At 38.7% G+C, this 25,697-nt stretch overlaps 1 protein-coding gene across 8 annotated transcripts in view; it reads left to right on the top strand.

Moving 5' to 3' along the window:
* Lekr1 (leucine, glutamate and lysine rich 1) overlaps positions 1-25,697 on the top strand; it is a 179,879-nt gene that overhangs the window by 116,785 nt on the left and 37,397 nt on the right. For 6 of the 8 annotated variants that reach the window (XM_071615557.1, XM_071615555.1, XM_071615558.1 and 3 more), the window contains 3 exons: positions 4,384-4,477; positions 12,792-12,956; positions 16,121-16,420. In XM_071615557.1, coding sequence (XP_071471658.1) covers positions 4,384-4,477; positions 12,792-12,956; positions 16,121-16,420 — 559 coding nt within the window. Of the gene's footprint in view, positions 1-4,383; positions 4,478-12,791; positions 12,957-16,120; positions 16,421-18,246; positions 18,448-25,697 lie in introns of those variants that run through there. The other 2 variants (XM_071615560.1, XM_071615559.1) reach the window with 2 other exon arrangements.

Genomic DNA, 25,697 nt, shown 5'->3' on the forward strand with positions numbered 1-25,697 from the left:
AGTTTTGCTCTCTGCATCTTCCTCACTTTTTGACCAACTCACTGAAAAACTTGCGGCATTTTAACTAGAACTTATTTTCAGTTGGAGAGTTATTAAGGAACCTAGTCTGACTTGCTTCTGGAAATAAAGTCTTGGAGTTTGAGGTTTTTAAAATCAGTTTCCCTCAAATGATGTTCATATCTGAATTACCAAGTCAAATGTGTCTTGTGTTTGTGTCATTAAAATTTCCTAACCTAGAAATATAGGCACCATTTTTACAATGGTAAAGATGTTGAATAACAAGAGAGTAGGCTAGAGATGAAGAGATCAGGAGTCTGTTATGACACTCTTGATAGGAGATAAGAGTCTAGGAACTTAAGGAGGCTTTGGGGCAGTTGGAAAGGAAAGGAGGAAATGATTAGAGGAACATAATGAAGCAGAACCTATAGAACTTGCTATATAATCTGCATTTTTTTTTAAAAATTATAGATATACAAACATTGTGTAGTGTTTAAGTCAGGTTAAACATATATACTTCCTAAAACACTTATCATTTCTTTATGGTGAAAACATTCAAGTTCTTTCTCCTAGCTTCTTGAAAAGTTCAGTAGGTACTTAGCAACAGCACCCAGAACTTGCTCCTCACTGCAATTTAGTGCCCACTGACCAGCCTTTTCCCAGCGTCCCCCATTCTCACCAGCCTTCGGTAACTGCCATGTTACTCTCAACTTCCATGAAGTTATCTCTTTTTATGTCCATATATGAATGAAATCACAGGGTACTTGTATTTCTGTGCCTGGGTTATTTCACTTACCATCATGATCTCCAGTTCCATCCATGTTGTTGCAAATGACAGGATTTCATTTTTGTGTCTGAATAGTATTCCATTCTGTATATGTGCCACATTTTCTTTATCAAGTCCTCAGATGGTAGAGGCTTAGGCTGTTTCCATTTCTTGACTGTTGCTGCAATGAACTTGGGAATGCAGGTGTCTCTTCAACATCCCAACTTCATTTCTTTGGGATATATATATATACTCTGTAGTGGGATTTCTGAATCAGATGGCAGTTCAATTTTTAGTTTTTTGAGGCACTTCCGTACAGCTTTACTAATTTACATTCCCACCAGCAGTATGCAAGAGTTCCTTTTTCTCCATATCACTGGCATTTGTCATCTTTTATCTTTTTGACAATCACAAGTTTACTGGAGTGAGATTACATCTCATTGTGATTTTGATTTGCATTTCCCTGATAATTAGTGATGTTGATGTTGAACATTTTCTTATATACCTTAGGAGCATTTGTATGCCTTCTTCAAGAAATGTCTATTTGGGTCTAATGCCCATTTTTAAGTCAGATTTTTATCTTGGGGTTTTAGTTTAGTTTATTTTTTGCAGTGCTTAGAATTGAACCCAGGGCCTCCCCAAGTTTTTTGAAATTCAACACAAATTAAAGACATGAATATAAGACCTGAAACAGTGAAACTACTAGAGGAAAACATGGGGGAAGCACTTCAGGAAGTGGAATGGGCAAGGATTTTTTGGACAAGATCCCAAAAGCACAGGAAACGAAAGAAAAATAGGCAAGTAGGATACCAAGCTAAAAAACACAGCAAAGAAAACAATAATTCCCCCATTAAAAAACATTGAATATGAATCCCTTATCAGATGTATAGTTTCCCCTACTCTGTGGACTGCTTCTTCCCTAGGATTGTTTCCTTTTCTGTGCAGAGCTTTCTGGCTTGACATAATTCCACTGTTTGTTTTTGCTTGTATTTCCTGTGGTTTGGGGTCTTTTCTAGCAGTTTTCATTGTTTCAGGTCTTACATTTACATCTTTAATTTGTTTTGAGTCGATTTTGTAACTGGCAAGAGAGCCAGACCTAGTTTGATTCTTCAGCATGTGGACACCAATTTTCCTGGCACCATTATTCAGAGACTGTCCTCTCTGCACTGTGTGTTTCTGGCATCTTAGCTGAAAGCCAGTTGGCTACTGTGTATGCTCAGGCTTACTCCTGGGCTGTCTGTCCTGATGTACAGTCTGTGTCTGTTGTGAAGCCAATGCCATACTTCTTGGATCACTACAGCTTTGTGGTATATTTTGAGGTCAGCCTTCTGCTTTCTGCTTTGTTCTTTTTGTTCAGGATTATTTTGTATATTCATAATTTGTGTTTGTTTTGTTCACCACACAAATTATAGGTTTGTTTTTTCCAGTTCTCTGAAGAATGTCATTAATATTTTGATAGAGATTGCCTTGACTCTGACTCTGACTTGGGGCATTATGGGCATTTTAACAATTTCATTCTTCCAATTCAGGAACACAGGATGTCTTTCCATTTTTCTTATCCTCTTTAACTTCTTTCTTCATTGTTTTATAGTTTTCATTGTAGAGATCTTTCCCCTTGTTGGTTAAATAAACTCCTATTTTTTGTAGACAGTATAAATCAGATTTCTTTCTACATTTATATTTCAGATATATCCAGCAACTTTGATAAATTTGTTCATTAGTTCTGATACTTTTTAGTGGCATCTTTGGGGTTTCTTATATACGGGATCATTTCGTCTGCAAACAGTGACAATATGACTTCCTCTTTTCCAGTTTGAATGCCCTTTATTTCTTTCTCTTGCCTGATTGCTATGGCTAGGAGTTCCAGAACTTTGTTGAATAAAATGTTAAAAGTGGGCTTCCTTGTCTTGTTTCAGATCTTAGAAAGATTTCACATTTTTCTCATTCAGTATAATGTTAGCTTTTAACTTATTACATATGATCTTAATTATGTTGAGCTATGTTCTTTCTGTATTTAATTGTTCCATGTTTTTTATCATGAAGAGATGTTGAATTTTATCAAATGCTTTTTCTGCATCTGTTGATATAGTTTTTGTCCTTCATTCTGATGATGTAGCATATCATGTATATTGATTCACATTTGAACCATCCTGCATCCCACTTGATCATGGTGAATAATCTTTTTAATGTTGAACTCAGCTTGCTTGTATTTTTTTGAGGGTTTTTTGTTTGTTTGTTTTTTGCATACCTACTTAAAGGATATTGGCCGCTGGCATTTCCTTTTTTGTTGTGTCTTTGTCTGAGTTGGTTATCAGGATAATGTTGGCCTTGTAGAATGTGATTGGAAGAAATCCCTCCTCTTTAATTTTTTGGAATAATTTAAGAATTGGTATTGGTTCTCCTCCTTTAAAGGTTTGATAGAACTCAGCAGTGAAGCTATCTGATCCAGGACTTTTATTTGATAGGAAGCTTTTTATTACTGGTCCAAACTTGTTACTTGTTTTTCTGTTCAAGTTTTCTGTTTTTTCTTGGTTCAGTCTTGGTAAGGGCTATGTGTCCTGGAATTTATCCATTTCTCCTAGCTTATCAGATGTATTGGTGTGGAGTTGTTCATACTAACCCATTAATATCGCTGTTATTTCTGTGGTGTCAGTTATGATGTCTCCCTTTTCATCTCTCATTTAAGACTTCTCTCTTTTTTTCTCAGTTCATCTTAGCTAAGGTTTTGTTAGTTTTGTTTACTTTTTTGAAGAATTAGATCTTTTTACTGATCTTTTGTATTTTTGTATCTATTTCATTTATTTCTGCTCAGATCTTCATTATTCCTTTTGTTTTATTTATTTGGGGTTTGATATCTTCCTGATTTTCTGGTGTCTTGAGTTACAGCAATAGGTTGTTTATTTGAGATCTTTCTGCTTTTGTGATGTAAACATTAATTGCTATAAACTTCTTTCTTAATGTGATATTTGCTGTATGCCATAGACTTTCAATATAGTGTATCTCCATATTCATTTATTTCAATAAATTCTTAAATTTCTTTCTTAATTTCTTCTTTGACCCACTGGTTGTTGAAGAGTAAGTTGTTTAATCCATGTATTTATATAGTTTTGAGGTTTTTCTTGTAATTGTTTGCTACATTTATTGCATTACAGTTGGAAAAGATACATAATACAATTTCAATTTCTTAAAATTTCTTGAGACTTGTCAATAATATTGACAAAACATTTATTGACTTTAAGGCATATTCCAAGGTGCTTTTCTTTGGTGCTAGAATTTAGTTCAAACTTTTTGAACCATAACTTACAAGATTTTATTGTATTTGTGACTCCTTATAAGTTGCTACTATTTCATGCAAAAAATAACAACTTATTATGAATTAAGAAAAAAATAACGCCTGAGAAGATACTTAGCCTTATATGCAGTGCTTATGAACTTCTGTTAACAATTAAAATGGTACACAGGGTGTATGTGGGGTGTGTGTGTGTGTGTGTGTGTGTATGCGCTTGTATTGTAAAGAGGATAAACACTAAGCTGTGAGAGGATAGTCTGTAAGCCAGGAACTGTCACCTATGAAGAGTGTGAGGTACATTTTGACTCATCTCTGGGTTTATGGTTTTCAGGGAATTGATGCTGATGTCGCATCAGAAAAGCATCGAGCAGCTGCAGGAGACCATTAGACAGAAGATGCTTAGCGACGATAGCTGGAAGGAGAAGGTAATAGTGTGGCTTTCACCAGCCTGTGTCATATTTGCTTTTTAAAATTCTGCCCATTTGCTAGAATACTGTTCCAGATAGATTTTTTTGCTTCTAGGTACACTTTTGATCTCTTCTGGTATTTCCAACACTAAGTGTGTTTATGATGTGTATATTTTCTAAAATATTACCCTACATAATAGGAAATTTAAAAAGTAAGAGCAGATTTTGAAATCTTGTAAGATTAAGATAGCCCTTGTTTCTCATGCAGAAGCATGATTTTTTCCGAATGTTTACTTTTTTCACATAAGTGTTAGAATCTACATTTGATCAGTTGGGTTTTTGTTTGTTTGGTTTGGTTTGGTTTTTTGGTACCTGGGATTGAACTCAAGGGCACTTAAGCCACATCCCCAGTCCTTTTTTGTATTTTATTTAGAGACAGAGTCTCACTGAGTTGCTCGCTAAATTGCTGAGGCTGGGTTTAAACTCAAATCTTCCTGTCTCAGCCTCCCAAGCTGCCAGGATTATCAGGAGTACACCACTGCACCTAGCTGAACACGTTCTTTAAAAAAGGAAAATGTTCTTATAACTTCTCTTCTTCTCTTATAAGAAGATAATATAAAAGAATGGAAAATGACTTAAAGTCAGTTACGAACTTTCAAAATATTTACCCTGGCAAAATAAAGGGGGTTACCATTTAGCCTGCCATTATAAACAAATGTTTGCTTTTAGAGTATGAAAAAAAAAATGCACCGATTCTAATCTTTAGACTTTTGTGTATTTTCCAAAGTTGTAGCAGTGAAAATGTATTATTACTTTTGTAATTTTACATAGCATGAGTAATGTTTTTAAAATTGTTAATTCCCACCTTCTCAAGCCATGAATAGCTCTAGTCACTGAGATGACAACATCGTCTCCTAACATAGATTTCCAGTACTCCTTGATTGATCACTGGGCTCTACCCTGCACCCCTAAGTCTCTACCATGGAGCTACACTCCCAGTCTGGGTTTTTTTATAAACTCTTAAATTTTTCCCTTGAATGGGAGGTGGCCCCTGAAACTCAAGATTGTTTGACTGAAGTCCTAACAATTTGTCTAGTTGTTATTGGACTCTTCTCCTCAGGGACTAGATCCTATAACTTGTAACTTCTATCAATAAGCAGTGACCACTTTCAAACTAACATCTCCACCATGAATGCCCACTCTGCCATCAGCAAATTAAAACCCTTTAGGTGCTGTGGCTGGCTCAGGCCAATTCTAGTCTTTTCTGTTTCCAGTCTTCAAATGTATGAGCTGATAAGAGCCCTCCCTAAATCCTCACGTGCTCCCCTGTTCCTTAGCCTACAGAGTCAGGCAGTAATGATTGCTATGACTACAGTGCCATATTGGTGAAAGCAAAATTCGAGAGTATGGACTAAAGTTGCTGGAAGTGTCCCTCGTAGCACAGCCCTTTCTTTCAAGGCCCACACTTTAATTCTTTTTAATGTTTACAAGCCTCATTGTACTTGATTATCTACTCTGTTTTTATTCATTTCTCCCGTCTTTACCAAATCCATGTTTTAAAATTCAAAAAGAAGATGATCAACTTAACAATCCAAAATATGCAAAGTAAAATGACAGATAGTTTTTAATTCATTCAACTGATAGACTTGCTTTGGCACCACACTGAAGAGCTAGCGAAATGGTGTCTCACACTTTCTCTAAGACACTGGAAATTAAAGCAACCTTCTTAAGACTTGTTCATTTGTATATATCAAGAGATACTGAAAATGTCCCTTCTCTGACTTGGAAATTTATCTGATGGAATTAACATGGTTGGAGATCAGCAATCCTTCCCTTTCCTCAGACTCCTGAGCTCCCTGTCTTAGACTATTTGGGGGAACCTGCTGGAGTATATGTGCCCCACCTGCACAGTCACCCCCACGTAGGGTTTTCAGATCCATTTCACTGGAGAGGGCATCTCTGCTTCTGACCCACCCTAGTCTCCTGCTTTCTGTGCTCTGGTTGTGAGGCACTAACACTGAGTAGATTCAGCAGCTGACCCTGCAGAACTTTATGCTCTTGCTTTATGCTAAGTTAATGTGATGGGGAAAATACTCGTAGGTAATAGTCTCAAAGTTCTTATTAAGACCATGATATCTGTCTCAGACGTCTTTAGGCATGTGTACTTTTCTATAGTTTGACTTCTTGTTAATAAACATCATTTAACTTGCAGTAAATCAAGCTCCAGGCCAGCAAAGCCAGGGAATGATAATTAGGTCTTGGCTGTGTTAGCTATTGAGATTACAAATAAAACTTCCCTAAAAGTCTTCTTATGAGAAAGAAGAATCACTAATATGACATTGTCATCTCTTTCTTGGGTCACTGTGCCTTTGCGTAGGAATGAAATGTTCCCTTTATAAATATATAATACATGTATTAGAGTAAACTTCATAGTTTAAATGCCTTTAACATTCAAAAACAGTAGACTGGAATTTGTGCTTGTGCTTAATTATTTTAGAGTATGTAAAAAGCTCATAATAGGAGCAATAGTTGCTATGCAGCAAGGATGGCACATTTTTAAAAAACAGTATTTACTAATTGTCATGGCTTTTTGTTTATTTGAAGTATTGCTTTGATCCAAAGAAAGCAAATTAATGTGCATGCTGAATCTTTAAAACTGGTCTCAAATTCACACTGTTGTTATTATTCAGTGAACACTTAGTAATTAAAAAAATCTCCCATAACCAAATTGCTTACATAACCAGTTCACGTCACTTATTGACTTGTTAGTACAACAAGCAGATCCCAAATATTCCTTTCTTAGATTATCATCAAGACATTAAATTTAGAAACATTTTAGAACTGCACTATTGACCCCATTTTAAGAACTACATAAAACTTTTGAAAACAAACAAAATCTTACTTCTGGCTGAAGTCTCTGAATTGATAGTGAAAATGCAAAGGAGAAAAGTTTACTTTAAGAGATATTAAATTTTTCTTGAAGAGAGAAAAAGTCTGAATTTTTTTTTCAAATGGAAGAGCCAAATGTCTAATAATTCCTAATGTGTTGTAATGGACTATTAATGAAATAAAAAAGAATAGCATGTATAATACAAACTTTGATAGAGATGAAATTATTTATATAATATTTATTAACATTTATACCTAATAAATATATGGCTAAAAAGAATCGGAAGGCACAGTATTATTAAATTATGCTATGTAACTTTAATAATTGAATTCATAATATGAGATTGTTAACACATAGAAGCAAAATCTATGACAGTAGCACAATGTCTTGAGGGAAGAAATGGGAATCACGCTTCATAACAGTGGGTTATGTCCCAGTAAACCTACCACAAGTTGGAACTGCCATCATCAAGATACATTTAACACGTCTAGCATAGCTTAGTCCATCCTACTTCATATGTGCTCAGAGCTACAGGTATTAGCCTATAATTGGGCAAAACTATCTAGCAGAAAGCCTATTTTATAATAAAGTATCGAACATCTCAAATCAAAGTTCAAAGTATAGTTTCTGCTGAATACATCACTTTCAATATCACTGTCCGGGTGAAAGATCCTAGGTTGAGGCCACCTGTATGCTGTTTTCTTGTACAATACATGGATGGTGTGTCACTAGAAGGTAGACTGCATTACAGATGTGTTCTAGAAGCCTTAAAGAAAAAGACTGACAGCTGACAAGCCAGTAAAGGAGATAAGTTAAATTTAAAACATATTCAATCCAAAAAGAAGATAGAAAAAGAGAGAAAAGATAAGGTGGGCCAAATAGAAAACACAACATAGGACAGTAGATTTATTAAAGGTGTTCTTACCAACAATAACAATAAATATAAATGGTCTAAATCAGGGATCAGAAAACTTTTTTTGTAAAGTTCTGGCAAGTCTTGGTTTTATGGACATAACACCAGTCAACTTCGCCATTGCTCATAGGTAAGCAGCCAGAATGAATGGGCAATGACTGGCCAGAGTTTACTGATCTTGGTCTAAATATCTCCATTTAAAGAACATAGTTTTTCATTTTGGGTAAAAATGCAAGACCCTACCATCTGTTGACCAGAAGAAATGCACTTTAATATGAAGACACAAGCAGGTTAAAAGTAAAAGATATACTATGCTAACACAAAGCCAGAGGAAGTTGGAATAGCTTTATTATTGTTAGACCCAGCAGACCAGAGCAAAGATGTGAGAAAATTTAGAATATTGCCAGGGAAAAAAGAAGGTCATTTCATATGATAAAGTAGGGCATGATAATCCTAAACATTTAGTCACCTAATAGCAAAAATTGATGAAACTGCAAGGAGAAAGAGACAAATGTACAACCAGAGTCCAAAATGTAATCTCTCTTTGAATGACTGGCAGAAAAATAGCCAGAAAACCAGAAGGAATCTGTACTGTGGAAAATGATATAATAATGTATTTTTAAGAAATATTGAATAATATTATTAACAAACTGACCCAATTGACATTTATAGATATCCTCCACAGTAGAGTACACATTCTTCCTATGTAGCGTAAAGCATTTACCAAAATAAACCATTTTGTGTTACATAGAATTCTCAATCAATTCAGAAGACTTTAAATCATACAAAGTTTTTTTCTCTTACTACAGTGGAATTAAATTAGAAATAATTAACCAAATGGTATCTGGAAAAATCCCCCAATATTTTGAAACTACATGAATACCACATCCACCTCATTAGCCACTCTGCTGTAAAAGGAGGAAGAAGGCAGGTTATAGGGGGAAACCAAGCACGGTTCCCCATAGAATCCACCAGAAACATCTGAGGATGCCAACCTCCCCGCCTCAGAGAACTCTTGATCTTGATAAAGTTACTTTACCTCTCTGAGCCTATTTCTTAATCTAGACACTGGGAATAATAGCTTCCAACTGGTATTTGTTTTTAACTTTTGGAAAATAGTACAATAATTTATTTTAGGAGATATATTTTCAAAAACAATATGTGCATATCAAATATGAACAGTCAATCTGATCCCCATTTTCGTATCTGAAGTTCCCTTGGGCTTCGAAGGGAGTGACAGGTGATTATGTTCTAATGTGGTGAAGGCTCCATGGACAGTTAGGAAATAATAAAATCAGCCACAAAGTTCTCTGTTGGAAAATAATCAGTGAAAAGACAGTATTTTGCATATCAATACTAGATAGAGATGTTTTAAATACTAATTATGCATTTTAATAACAAATACAAAAGGAATGAGCTGTGTTCAGAATGCTCTGGACTCATTGGGAGGTCTTCACTGAGGAGATGGAGTTTGAACTAGTGGAGGTTATAGATAATAAAAAACAAAAATAAAAAACCTAAATCCTGGAATGTGTACACAGATCATTGATTTTTACTTTGTGTGACTCCTAAGCTCACATATTATTTATGTTTTTTTTAAAAAGTCAATATTTTCCCACAATTATCAAAATTACTGTTACTGTATGAAGTAGCTTATGCATTATATGTGTAGCATCAACATCGTGTGTTTGCATAAAACATAAGTCCAGCAGTTTATATAAAATACAAACACGCAGCTGGGCATTCATTCAACCTCCTAATGATACATAGTGTATTCTGCAAGCAAACCACTGTGTGAGCTCTTCACTGTTCAAACTCGATAGGTCATGAAGGGACCAGCAGGCTCATGCCATGGGATTGTCACATTCAGATGACTCTTGTCATCCTATGTAGTTCTGGAAATTCCATCAGAAGCTCATTGCTTTGCTTTTCCTTCTCAGGTTGTGCAAATTAAAAACCAAGCCTGTAATAGTCAATCACTCTTTCCCCTTCTGCCCACGGTGGCTTTTCTTTCCCACAATCCGTATGCACCGTTCTTTTCTCTCAACCCACAAAAGTTCAAGGAGTCATTCAGGAGCAAGGTGTACACAGATCAATAACAGAACATTCTGCCACTCAAACCTTTTGCCCTTCCCACTTCTTCCTGAGTGCTTCCTTTGTTTCCTCCACATCAAAGGACCTCTTCTCCTTGAATAAAATTGAAGAACTTCTTTTTTAAAAGGTTCTTCCAAAGTTTTTTCTGTCATCTAATTTATACTGCGTCCTGTTCCACCTACTTTATGTACATTCCCACTCACTTATTTTGAGCAATCAGGATGGCAATAAGGAAGCTGCTCAGGAACTGATGGTGGCCAAAATTAGGGTAGTGGAGGGAGAGGTGAGAAGAAAGGGAGTCAAGGCATTTTTGTTAGGTGTGGCAGAGAGAGGGAGAGAATATGAGAGATTGCGCTATGGTTACCGATTTAAATAACCAATGGATGGTGGTGCTGTGTCCTGACACTGGGAGGGTCTGGGGAGGAACAGGTTTGGGGGAAGGTGTTCTGTCTAAGGCCATGCTGCTTATTGGAGACACTGTGAGCTGTCTAAATGGCTACAGGAGGCAAGTGGACATGAGTCCCTGATCTTCACACCAGAATCGATTCTGAATGCCCCCGAGGCCTTCCTCTTCTTTAGCAGTCTGAGAACAGCCCATGTGAACAATCCTATAACAGATCATCAGTAGTCTTTTACCCAAACAATCCAGAAAGTTATTGAGAAAGCCAGAATAGCTCCTCACATCACTATCAGACCAATTCCTGTGCATTTGGGGCACATGCCCAGTTCTAGCCCCAACTGACCTTCCAACTGGGGATGGCCTTCTGTCTTATTTTATTTAATTTAAAGGACTTCCTGTGGACTTTCTTAGCAAACCTTGTTTCTTGGCAAACCTCCCAAGCAAGCAACCACACAGTTCTCCCAACTTACCAGGCATTTACCTCCAATTAGAGTTCATAATCACAGCACAGTACCATGCAGGCCTCAAGCCAGCCTGTTAGCAGGATTTCTCTGATCATCTCAGATGAACTCCAAGGCATGGATGACTCCAGCCCTCAGATTTGACCTCTCTCTTGCTCTAGTAGGCAGAGCCGAAACCAGTGGTAGGAAGACAGTGGAAAGAGATAGACATCGTTATCCTAAGTACATGTATGAAAACACGAATGGTGGAACTCTACTTTGTGTACAACCAGACGTGAAAAATTGTGCTGTATATGTATATTATGAATTGAAATGCATTCTGCTGCCCTATATAACAAATTAGAATAAATAAATAAATAACATTTAAAAGTAGAGTAGAACCAAGTACAGCAGACGTGGTCTCCCCCACAGGGTCTGAATGGTTGCTCACACGGGGACCCACCCCAAGCAATGCAATTCTTGGATTACATCCCTGACTGATGGGGGGACAACTGGTGCAATTTGAATAGTATTATATCAATGTTCATTTTACTGCTTTTTATAATTGTACTGTAGTTCTACAAAAAAAGATCTCCTTGTTTTTACAAAACAAACAAACAAACAAAACCTCATGGAGGATGTGGGCTGAACTAGGAAACTACCTAGTGCCTGATGCTGTGCGAAGTGGGAACTCCTGCTGCTGGAGAGAGTTGCCACTTCTGGATATGACAGGCACCCAGCAGACCAGTCTCTGGAATAGATGCCACAGCAGGGACCAGAGAGTCAGCAGTGGAAGTCATTTCCCCTGACGGCTGAGTCCCTGCTCAGGCTGAGCTTACACACAGGCTTTGCCTCATTTAATCCTCCAACGCCCGCGAGGGAGCTAGTTGTGACCCTCCAGGACAGGTTCTGGCTCCAGCTTCAGATCACAAGCTAGCCAGTGGCAGGGCCAGGATTTAGAACCAAGATCAAACTCAATTCCATCACAAAACCAAGTCCTTGTTTATTCTCCCTACAGTTCACAGAAGCTTCAGAGACTGAACCAAGGGATTTCTGAATCCCCTCTGGCACTGTGATTCTGAGTCAGCTGTAGTGTTTTCCTTTAGTCATCCTTCTAGCCTTCATAACCTCAGGATGACAATCTGTGAACTCCATCAAGAAAAGGCCATTTGCAAAATCAACACCTGCCCCTGTAGCTCCTCTGAATTTCAGCTGACCTCAGTCTAAGGACCGCAAGAAAAAAAATTTTTTTCTACTTATGGGTTGCTGGCAAAGACTGAATTTTTAGTGTAAATGACTAAGCTTTTAGTCATGACATATAAATGACTCAGTTTTTAGTATTTTTGAATACTCTAATGCTAACTTCTGTAGTAATATTTTAGATTTTAGGTATCCCCAGGTCTTATAATACTTGACCCAAGATCATTTTTTCTGGCCCAGATTCTAAGTTTGAATTTTAAGTACCTGAAATTTTTAAATAGTTTAATTAAAACTTGATGCTAGAATTTTTTTTAAAAAATCAAGTCTGAAAATAAGCTTAATGTACCTATTTCTAGATAAAGTGGTTTTATATATGGGTTAACATTGTTTTCTAGATTGAGACTGAACTTGCCAAGGAAAGAGCCCGACACTTAGCTGAATTCGAGGAGAAGGCTCTTCTCTTTAAAGAAGAAGCAAAATTGGAACTTGATATTGAAAAAGAAAAACACCAAGAAATAATCCAAAAGTATAAGAAGGAACAGAAAGAACTACAAATGAAGGTCAGCGATTGTTACTTCATCACTATTTAAGGGGCCAGTACTTCCACCTAGGGACACTGCAGTATTCTTAACTCCCATGGCTGTCCTGTGGCTACTGTGCTTGGTTGTAGCCACACAGGTAAAACAGTCTGGCTCTTCTCCAGGTGGATAACTAGATAAGTTCTGTAAGCATATAATTCAGATGCGTGGGATTTTCTACTAAGATAAACTTACCTTTAAAACAGCATACACTTTATGACTAATAATTAGCCTGGCTGGATATTCCAAACAGCTCAGTATCCATCATCAAAATTGAAGTGTTTTATGTAATTAAAAATTTCCCAACTAAAATATATCTTTTTAAATGTAGAAATTTCCAGTTCCAAACATTGTTGAAAGAAGAGAAAATATTTTCAAAACATAACACACCTTTCTAATTTCTTAAACAGTGTGCCCTAAACTTAAGGTTTTGTTAAGATTTCCGTTTTTATAGGACCTAAGTATAGGGTGTATGTGTGTGTGTGTGTGTGTGTGTGTGTGTTAATCAAGGCCCAGTGGGGAAAAAATATTTTGATTAACTCATTAGAGTCCACACTGATGAAGTATCAAATGAGCCTGACATCTCTGCATGGGTGTGAAGGAGCAACCAAGGAAATGTTGTTCAGTGGTCCACTCTGAACCACAGGTCGGTCCGGCTGCGTGAGTATGTGACTGTGTAGCACAGGACCCCACACTCAGAAATGCTTTGTGCTATGGATTTAGTGTTCTGCATATGCTGCCTTGAAATTCTTGATGGCTTATCTTTGAGATTTCGTAAGTAAAATCCTATGGAGATAGTGGAGCATGTGCCACCAGCTTGGAGCCTCGGCTCACCTCAATTCTGGTCTCCCACCCCTTGTGCCAAGGGCCACGCTGAGTTCCCCTGCCCATCCTCCCCTCACCTTGCAACTGCAGTTGCAGGACTGGGCTGTTCAGGATCCCATGGGCAGAGGAACACTGGAAAGCAGGCCTGAACTTGCCAGATGGTTTGGTTTCTCACAAGAAGTCGTAAGTCCAAATTTTTGTAAGTGAAGTCTCCTGATTTTTAAATGTTAACTGCCTTTTAAAAAAAAATCAAAACATATGGCCAGGTGAACCTCCTATCCCCAGGATAACTTGCTCAGTCTCAAGGTCGCCTCTCCTCTGGGTGAAGAAATCCACTGTTCAGACCTACAGTGACCCTCTTTCCTTCTGGACTAACTGCAGAAAATAGAATATTAATTTATAAAATGACCAATTGTGGTGAATAGATTTCTCTCAAGAATTACTCCTTATGTAAATTTAACATTTGAAACAAATTTGGATACATAACTCTTTTAAGTAATAGTTCACAAAGCCCTTGGAACTTTGGTCTATAAATGCCTTCCAGACTCTTTGTGGGCTAGTTTCTTGTTTTGCTAATATTTATAATACGACAATATCTGTAGCAGAAGTAATAAGGATATGTTTCATCAGAAGTATCTTTGTTCTTCCTTGTTTTTTTGTTCTTTGTTTAGTTTTTTGTTTTGTTTTGTTTTAAGGAGAAAGAAAACAGTCTTTTCCCTTCTAAAGATTTCATGCTACAAGGAAAAGCTTCCCCAGGTTATTGTCTCATATTCATCTAGAAGCCTCAAGAAGCAGTACTTTTTCACAGTATCTGGATATTCTCTAGAATTTCACTGTCCATTATGATGGTCATATGTGGCTACTAATAATTCAATTAAATTAGTCAAAATTAAATAAAATTTAATATTCAGTTCTCAGTTACATCAGTCACATTGCAAGGGCTCAGTAGCCTATACTGGCTTTCAAGAGCCTATCCTGGTCATCCCCTTCCAGCTCAGTCCTATCAGTGGTATTACAGAGGTAGCTATGTTGAGAGTATTCACACCGTGCCAATTAGATACATATTTGACTTTTTTGTGTGTGGGGAGTCAATTTTAAACATTTACCAGCACACTACTTCAAAAACCATATGTGGCCAGGCAAGTGGTATATGCCTATAATCCCAGCAGCTCAGGAGGCTGAAGCTGGAAGATTGTAAGTTCAAAGCCAGCTTTAGCAACTTAGCAAGGCCCTAAGCAACTCAGCCAGACCCCGCCTCAAAATAATATAAAAAGGACTAGGGGGATGTGGCTCAGTGGTTGAGTTCCCCTGGGTTCAATCCCCTGTACCAAAATAAATAAATAAATAAGTGGCTAGTGGCCACCATATTGGATAATGCAGAATATTTCCATCAGAAGTTTTGTTGGGCAGTGTTGCTCTAAAAGGTGAAGACAGAAAGGAAGAAAAGAAAAATTATGTCAAGGGAAACTTAATTGTATGATATTAGTAGAGTATAACTGTGGTGCCCCCCTTCCTGCATCTCCGAATATCAGGCATTTTGAGGTCCTGCAGCCAACCTAGCTAGGTCCAGCCAGGCCCTTAATCTACTTTGTCAGGACCTGAGCTATCCTTGGCAGCTCAATGTAGTCACAAATATTATGTATTTCCAAGGGTACCCAACTGATCAATGTAATACCATTTTAGGTGGAAAAATGAATCACACTAACTTTTTTATTATTTTTTTAAATTTATATATGACAGCAGAATGCATTACAATTCATATGACATACATAGAGCACAGATTTTCATATCTCTGGTTATATACAAAGTATATTTACACCAATTCATGTCTTCATACATGTACTTTGGATAATGATGACCATCAAATTCCACCATCATTTCTAACCCCATGACTCCCTCCTTCCCCTCCTACCCCTCTGCCCTATATAGAGTTCATCTGTTCCACCCATGCTCCCCTTCCCTATCCCACTATAAATCAGACTCCTTATATCAGAGAAAACATTTGGCATTTGGTTTTTTGGGATTGGCTAACTTCACTTAGCATTCATTATCTTCTCTAACTCCATCCATTTACCTGCAAATGCTATGATTTTTATTCTCTTTTATTGCTGAGTAATATTCCATTGTGTATAAATGCCACATTTTTTATCCATTCATCAACTGAATAACTTTTAAAAGAAAATATTGAAGGCCTATGGATGTCATGGAGTTTGTTTTCCTCTAGTTAGAAGAACATACTAGAGTAACCCTCTTAAAAACCTGGATCTCTGTAGTTATCTAGAAACTGTTGCCTACAAACTAATATGATGTTTATCTTACAGATATCTGACTTAATCGCAGGCGCTACAAGAGACCTAAGGCTGGAAGTGACCACTCTTAAAGAAAAACTCCACAAATCCCACATCCAATACACAGAAGAATCTGAGTCAAAGAAAAAAGAAATTGAAAACCTAAAAAATTTGGTTGCAGAATTTGAATCTCGTTTGAAGAAGGAAATTGACAGTAATCATTCAGTTTCAGAAGACTTGAGGAAGGAAATGAAACACAAGTCAGATGAACTGGAAAGAGTATTGCTGGCACAAACACAACTGATACAACAACTTAGCCAGTCCCAGGAAGAGGTAGGATGCAGATCATGGTACCTTTGCAATTAGCGTAATACATGAACACAAAGGGTAGCTTGGTGTCATGGCAAGTGTCTGGCTCTGTCCTTAACAGAGCAGTCACTTAACCTCTGGGCCTGGCTTCCTTTGGTGTAAGATGAATACACTGAACTACATAATCTCTGAAGTTCCCTCAGTGCCCAGTTCAGTGTTGCAAATGACTAAAATCTCTAAGCCTAGGAATCTTTATGTATTTATGTCTTATTTGTTTTAACATTGACTCATTGCTTAAGTTAAAAAGATATTATTGAATAATATAAATATAAATTTACTTTAGTGTTTTACATTTCTGTCAACCTAAATTCATAAGGTAATTTACATGCTTTAGTCTTCTTCCTTACATATGCTTAATCATTTCAGCCATGTTTTTATTTAGACAGCTTGGAAAACTTTTTTCTACCAAAGTCTTATTTCTAAACTGATAAGCAGTTTAGAAATAGGGGAACAACTAATTTGTTCTCTAATCACCAACATCTGTTTCATTATAATATTTGATCCCACTTACGATAGTAGAGCAAATAAAGACAAATGGAGGTAAATTCTGAATGTCAGTGAGGAATAATATTTTTGCTGGTTTTTCCTTAATTAAGGAATAAAAATAATAAAGGAATAATAATATCAATTATTAACAACAAATATGCCATAGTCTTGCTATATTTAAGTTATCAACTAAAATAGAAAGTTTATGACACCATTGTAACTACAAAGTGAACCTATCCCAAAGAAATACAAGCTAAAATATGGAATGGACAAAATACAGGTTCAAGAATAATGCCCAAGACGACTTTATAAAATAGAAATTACTTACCTGTTCTGGATGGGGAACTGATTGAAAAGCTTGAATAATTCCCTCGAGGTCATTAAATTTGGTGGAGCCCAGATTCAAAGTTGAATCTCTTGGTATGATGTTTCTTCTTTTGGGAAACCTAAGTTCTAGTCAATCTGCTTCTAAATTTCAGGGTGGCCACATGCTATCTCCTGGCCTCAACTATCTACCTACTTACTACTTTTAAAAGGAAAAACAAACAAAAACCAGTTTGCATGTTCTTACTCCTCTGGATGGTGAGGGGATCAGGGGATTGTCTTACCTCCCCAGCAAGGGAGCCTCTCCCAAGCCAGGGAGGAGAGGAGGACAGCAGAGTGGACTGAGTGCCACCAGGGAACTGACATGCCAGACAGCAGTGTGGCAGTTCCAGAGGCGAGGCAGCAGGTCAGAGGGGCGAGAAGTGGAGGCAATGAGTTAGGGGTCTGAGTCCCAAGAGAAACTGTGATACAGGAAGGAGGAGTAACTTAATCAGGACAGGTAGAAAGAGATGAAAGTGTCAAATTCAGAAAATATGAATTTTCCTCTGGGTGCAAGGCACCATGCTAAGTGAGCACTGGTGACATAATTCGGAATAAAACTGATGTCTGCATTTCCGGCCTTCAAAGAATTTAAAGAAAAACTTTCATGAGTAATTAAATTCTCTCTAGAGGAGAGAACAATCTAAACAAATTTAGCTATGAAAAACAGGCGAAAAGCTAGGTAATTTGCCTTAAGAGCCTGTATTTATTATGTATTGCTATGTGACAAATTATCTCCAATTCAGCAGTTTCAAACTACAAAATTATCATTTCTGAGGGTCTCACCAGACCACATGGTATCAGTGAACCCAGAGGTGTGCAGTCTTACCTGAAGACCTAGCTGGGGGAGGCCTGGCCTCCAGCTAGGGTGGTGGTGGGTGGGCAGAGCTATGGCCTCCAGCCTACTTGGATGATTATGCACAGGATTTTCTTCCTCACAGGCTGTTGACCTGAGAACCTCTAGCTGTTGGCCAGAAGCCCTCGTAAGCCCTTGCCACAGGTAGCTCCTTAGACCAGTGCATCCACTGGCTCCCTTGGGGTGAGGAGGCAGAGGAGAGAAGGGTGCCAAGACAAGAGCCGCAGTCCTTGTATGACCAAGTCTCCGAAGTGCTATCCCACTGCCCCCACTATGAGGCAATGAGCCCAGCCCACACTCAAGGTGAAGCAAGCGCACAAATTTGACCATCAAGACTGCAGAAACCTCTGGGGCCATTTTAATGGCTTCCAACCAAAGGCCCTCTGGAAGTGATTTTAGCAAAAGAAATCAGATTGAAAACAAAGAGATTTTGCTATCACACAAAAGAAGCTATATCTGGACCTGTCTTGCTCTTTAGTTACAAAAGAAAGCCACTTAGAAATGAGGTTTCATTTAAAATACATACTGACTGTTAAAAGAACATAGTGGGTTGGTATATAAATGGTCATTGATCATCACTAGAGAGGAGAAAAGGATCATCTCTAGAATAAAGAAAGCTAATAAAAGATGAGCATGGGGCAGCTATGGGAGGAGAGGGTAGACTAGATCTTCCATTGGAAGCTACTAAAGTATCACCCCTAAAGTAAATAATGAAAACTGAAGTGTAAATAAATAAGGCTATTCTCTAGCTAAGCATACCAAAATCCAGAATATGCTTATGAAAATAGGGAATGGGCCAATAAAAGTAACAGGATTTATGAGCCAGAAAGCATAGAAGCTGTGAATAGAAGCATTAAAGTGAAAAGTACTATTTTCTTTTTTGATCATACATTCCAGACACTTAAATTTCTTGGATTCTAGAGAAATGAAGCTGCATTTAAGTGAAGAATAAATTCCCATTAGCATGAAGAATTAATGGTCTAATAGGAGGCTCGAATAAAAGGAAGAAAGCCCTATTCTCTTCCAAGTGGCCAAAGAAGGGGCAGACTTTGCTTCTAATTGTATGAAGACAAGTTCTCCAGGCTAGCCTCTGAAGGGCAAGACAAGCCTCCCTAAGTAGAGCAGGGATTATTGAAGCCACAATAGCAGCATAGAGTATAGCAAGAGAAAGGGTACAGGCCATAAGCAGAGAGAAAATGGAAAGTAAAACTGTACTGGAAATGTAACTGTGAACAAGAGCCCCTAAAAATTCTTGCTGGGGAATAGACACATACATTAAAACTTTGAAACTTCAAAAACAAAAAAGAAAAGGAAGTTGAGAAGAGAAAGTCAATATGTTAAAGAATAGCAAGTTGTCATCAAAGCCAAGTTAAAAATGGGCACACGCTTCCAGGGATCAGTCTGCCTTCATGCTAGTTCCATGTAAATTTTATCAAGAGAATATGGTCTCGTGGTTATGGCCTTATTGTAAGCCAGAGAAAGAACATGGCAAATTGAGAAAAAAAAAATCTAAAAAGCTCACGTAAGAGAACCAAAGGAAAACCAGTGCAGAGGGCTCAGCATTTTTGTTAAGACTGTAGATAAGGCGCAGAAAGGAGCAGGAATTTTAAATTCTGCGATTCCTATAGCCCATCCATGATGAAAGATATTCAGAAAATAATCCTCTTGGTTAAACATGGAGAATTGAATCTCTACTTCCATTTTGCTGCCACAGAAATGGGGGGAAAATAATAAAAAGTGATTAATCCACAAGGGCAAAGAGAAAAAGAGGAGTAGATGCCAGGTGGAAAAGATGCTGCTGGACCTGGGGGCACACACCTGTGGTCACAGCAACTCTGGAGGCTGCAGCAGGGAGATTGAGAATCCGAGGCCAGCCTCACCAACTTAGTGAGACCCTGTCTCAAAATAAAAAGCAAAAAGGGCTAGGGATGCAGCTCAGTGGTAAAGTTCTCTGGATTCAATCAGAGGTAAAAAAAAAATATATATGTTGACAAAATTTTGGAAAATGGAAAGCAAATGGCTAAGAGGTGGCTACAGACCACTGACTTAGGAGTCTATAGACTATTGAGACCCTAATGTCTATGGTGATAAGGCCAGGGGATCAAATGGAGCAGACCTAAGTGAGTGATAACACTGGAGACTCAGGAATTGGAGACACCAGATACCTCTGAAAGAGGGACAGAAGAGAGAAGCTGAAAGCAGGAGAGCTTGCAAGATTGTAAAGGGAGTTTTGCTGTGGCCTCCATGGGGTAAGGGAGGCGTGAGGGAGGACAGTCTCTGCCGCTCCCACCGCGTGATCGCACAAGCATTCTTGCTTTGTCTCTCAGGGTTGGAGACCCAGCAGAAATTGGAGAACAACCTGAAAAAGGTGTGCCTTGGGGAAACAGCCTGCATGTAGAGGACCCACTCTGGAACAGACCCTCAGTTCCATCTTTAAGGTTGAGACGGTGAAAGAGCAAGGTGCAGAAGCAATCAAACAGGATCCAATAATTGGCCCTATAAGATGGTGTAAAGAAGGTAGAGGGAACTGTGACCACGCACAGAGCAGGCCCAGCGGCCTGCTGAGGGGCAGAGCCGCCCCCCATCCCCCGCGCCAGCCAGGTAAGTGGAAAGGTGACCACCGACAGAAAAGGCCCAGTGGCACGCGGCGGGACAGAGCTTCCAATCACTCCTGCAAGGTAGGCGGGCCTGCAACCCACCGGCAGAAGAGGAGCAGCGGCCTGCTGAGAGGCTGAGCCGCCCCCTCCCCCTACACCGGCAAGGTAGAGGGAACTGTGACCACGCACAGAGCAGGCCCAGCGGCCTGCTGAGGGGCAGAGCCGCCCCCCACCCCCTGCGCCTGCCGGGTAGGTGGAACTGTGACCACCGACAGAAAAGGCCCAGTGGCCCGCAGCAGGACAGAACTTCCAATCACTCCTGCAAGGTAGGCGGGCCTGTGACCCACCGGCAGAAGAGGATCAGTGGCCTGCTGAGAGGCAGAGCCGCCCCCTCCCCCTGCGCCGGCAAGGTAGAGGGAACTGTGACCACGCACAGAACAGGCCCAGCGGCCTGCTGAGGGGCAGAGCCGCCCCCCACCCCCCGCGCCTGCCAGGTAGACAGAACTGTGACCACCGACAGAAAAGGCCCAGTGGCCCGCGGAGGGGCAGAGCTTCCAATCACTCCTGCAAGGTAGGCGGGCCTGAGACCCACCGGCAGAAGAGGAGCAGCGGCCTGCTGAGAGGCAGAGCCGCCCCCTCCCCCCGCTCCTGCAAGGTAGTCGGAACTGTGACCACCATCAGAACAGGCCAGACCTGCAACCGAGAGACAGAACAGGCCCAGTGGCCTGAGGAAGGGTATAGCCGCCCCCGCCCCTGCACCTGCAAGGTAGGCAGAACTGCGACCACCGACAGAACAAGCCTAGCGGCCCGCAGAGGGACACAGCCACCGCCTGCGCCTGCAAGGTCGGCGGACCTGCTACCGACCGGCAGAGCAGGCCCAGCGGCCTCCCGGCGTGGTAGGCACATTGCCCCAATTGGAGGAGGGGCAGAGCCGCCGCCCGCGCCTGCGAGGGAGACTTTGCAACTATACAAGACCAATATAAATATATAGGGGGAAAATTCAATAGCACAACAGTTTCACCAAATAGAAAGGAACGCGAACAGTATGAAGAGACAAGGAAAGAAAGGACCACAAGCAATGCAGGTCAACTCAACGTTAGAAGAGGTAATAGCTGCAGCAGATGGAATGACAGATAAAGAATTCAGGATATACATGCTTCAGATGATCTGGAGTCTCAAGGAAGACATCAGACAGCAAAATCAGACAATGAAAGATCACTTCAACAATGAATTACATAAACAAATCCAAGAAGCAAAAGATCAACTATACAGGGAAATAGAGGTTATAAAAAACAAACAAACAGAAATCCTAGAAATGCAGGAAGCAATAAGCCAACTTAAAAACTCAATTGAGAATACTACCAGCAGAGTAGAACACTTAGAAGACAGAACATCAGACAATGAGGATAAAGTATTTCAACTTGAAAAGAACATAGACAGCTCAGCAAGACTGTTAAGAAACCATGAGCAGAACATCCAAGAAATATGGGATAACATTAAGAGACCAAACTTAAGAGTCATTGGGATACAGGAAGGTACAGAGCTCCAAACCAAAGGAATGAGAAGTCTATTCAATGAAATAATACAAGAAAACTTCCCAGACTTGAAGAATGAGACAGAATCCCAAATCCTAGAAGCCTACAGGACGCCGAATGTGCAAAATCATAAGAGACCCACACCTAGACACATTATAATGAAGATGCCCAACATACAGAATAAGGAGAGAATTTTAAAAGCTACAAGAGAAAGGAAGCAGATCACATTTAGGGGTAAGCCAATCAGGATAACAGCTGATCTTTCAACACAGACTCTGAAAGCTAGAAGATCCTGGAATAACATATTTCAAACACTGAAAGAAAATGGGTTCCAACCAAGAATTGTGTTTCCAGCGAAATTAAGCTTCAGGATGGAAGATGAAATTAAAACCTTCCACGATAAACAAAAGTTAAAAGAATTTGCAGCTAGAAAACCATCTCTTCAAAACATCCTTGGCAAAATATTACAGGAAGAGGAAATGGAAAATAACAATGAAAACCAACAGTGGGAGGTAGGACACTAAAGGGGGGAAAATAATCAAAGAGGAAAACAAACCATGTTTAGTAACATAAATAAAAAAATATGGCTGGAACAACAACCCATATCTCAATAATAACCCTAAATGTTAATGGCTTAAACTCACCAATCAAGAGACACAGGCTAGTAGAATGGATCACAAAACAAGACCCAACAATATGCTGCCTACAGGAGACGCATTTGATAGGAAAAGACATACATAGGCTGAAGGTGAAAGGTTGGGAAAAATCATATCACTCATATGGACTTCGGAAACAAGCAGGAGTATCCATACTCATATCAAATAAAATAGATTTCAAGCCAAAGTTAATCAAAAGGGATAAAGAGGGACACTACATACTGCTCAAGGGAACCATACACCAACAAGACATAACAATCATAAATATATATGCCCCAAACAATGGTGCAGCTATGTTCATCAAACAAACTCTTCTCAAGTTCAAGAGTCTAATAGACCACCATACAATAATCATGGGAGACTTCAACACACCTCTATCACCACTGGACAGATCTTCCAAACAAAAGTTGAATAAGGAATCTATAGAACTCAATAACACAATTAATAACCTAGACTTAATTGACATATATAGAATATACCACCCAACATCAAGCAGTTACACTTTTTTCTCAGCAGCACATGGATCCTTCTCAAAAATAGATCATATATTATGTCACAGGGAAACTCTTAGACAATATAAAGGAGTAGAGATAATACCATGCATCCTATCTGATCATAATGGAATGGAACTGAAAATCAACAATAAAAGAAGGAAGGAAAAAGCATACATCACTTGGAGAATGAACAATAGGTTACTGAATGATCAATGGGTTATAGAAGACATCAAGGAGGAAATTAAAAAATTCTTAGAGATAAATGAAAACACAGACACAACATATCGGAATCTATGGGACACATTGAAAGCAGTTCTAAGAGGAAAATTCATTGCTTGGAGTTCATTCCTTAAAAAAAGAAAAAACCAACAAATAAATGATCTCATACTTCATCTCAAAATCCTAGAAAAAGAAGAGCAAAACAACAGCAAAAGAAGTAGAAGGCAAGAAATAATTAAAATCAGAGCTGAAATTAATGAAATCGAAACAAAAGAAACAATTGAAAAAATTGACAAAACTAAAAGTTGGTTCTTTGAAAAAATAAACAAAATCGACAGACCCTTAGCCATGCTAGCGAAGAGAAGAAGAGAGAGAACTCAAATTACTAACATACGGGATGAAAGAGGCAATATCACAACAGACACTTCAGAAATACAGAAGATAATCAAAAATTATTTTGAATCTTTATACTCCAATAAATTAGAAGATAGTGAAGGCATAGATAAATTTCTTAAGTCATATGATCTGCCCAGATTGAGTCAGGAGGATATAGACAACCTAAACAGACCAATATCAATTGAGGAAATAGAAGAAACCATCAAAAGACTACCAACTAAGAAAAGCCCAGGACCGGATGGGTATACAGCAGAGTTTTACAAAACCTTTAAAGAGGAACTAATACCAATACTTTTCAAGCTACTTCGGGAAATAGAAAAAGAGGGAGAACTTCCAAATTCATTCTACGAGGCCAACATCACCCTGATACCTAAACCAGACAAAGACACTTCAAAGAAAGAAAACTACAGACCAATATCTCTAATGAACCTAGATGCAAAAATCCTCAATAAAATTCTGGCGACTCGGATACAAAAACATATCAAAAAAATTGTGCACCATGATCAAGTAGGATTCATCCCTGGGATGCAAGGCTGGTTCAATATAAGGAAATCAATAAATGTTATTCACCACATCAATAGACTTAAAAATAAGAACCATATGATCATCTCGATAGATGCGGAAAAAGCATTCGACAAAGTACAGCATCCCTTTATGTTCAAAACTCTAGAAAAACTAGGGATAACAGGAACATACCTCAATATTGTAAAAGCAATCTATGCTAAGCCTCAGGCTAGCATCATTCTGAATGGAGAAAAATTGAAGGCATTCCCTCTAAAATCTGGAACAAGACAGGGATGCCCTCTCTCACCACTTCTGTTCAACATAGTTCTCGAAACACTGGCCAGAGCAATTAGACAGACGAAAGAAATTAAAGGCATCAAAATAGGAAAAGAAGAACTTAAATTATCACTATTTGCAGATGACATGATTCTATACCTAGCAGACCCAAAAGGGTCTACAAAGAAACTATTAGAGCTAATAAATGAATTCAGCAAAGTGGCAGGATATAAAATCAACACGCATAAATCAAAGGCATTCCTGTATATCAGCGACAAATCCTCTGAAATGGAAATGAGGACAACCACTCCATTCACAATATCTTCAAAAAAAATAAAATACTTGGGAATCAACCTAACAAAAGAGGTGAAAGACTTATACAATGAAAACTACAGAACCCTAAAGAGAGAAATAGAAGAAGATCTTAGAAGATGGAAAAATATACCCTGTTCATGGATAGGCAGAACTAACATTATCAAAATGGCGATATTACCAAAAGTTCTCTATAGGTTTAATGCAATGCCAATCAAAATCCCAACGGCATTTCTTGTAGAAATAGAGAAAGCAATCATGAAATTCATATGGAAAAATAAAAGACCCAGAATAGCAAAAACAATGCTAAGCAGGAAGTGTGAATCAGGCGGTATAGCGATACCAGACTTCAAACTATACTACAGAGCAATAGTAACAAAAACAGCATGGTACTGGTACCAAAACAGGCGGGTGGACCAATGGTACAGAATAGAGGACACAGAAACCAATCCACAAAACTACAACTACCTTATATTTGATAAAGGGGCTAAAAGCATGCAATGGAGGAAGGATAGCATCTTCAACAAATGGTGCTGGGAAAACTGGA

Source organism: Marmota flaviventris, chromosome 8, assembly GCF_047511675.1.
Source record: "Marmota flaviventris isolate mMarFla1 chromosome 8, mMarFla1.hap1, whole genome shotgun sequence".
NCBI lineage: Eukaryota > Metazoa > Chordata > Mammalia > Rodentia > Sciuridae > Marmota > Marmota flaviventris.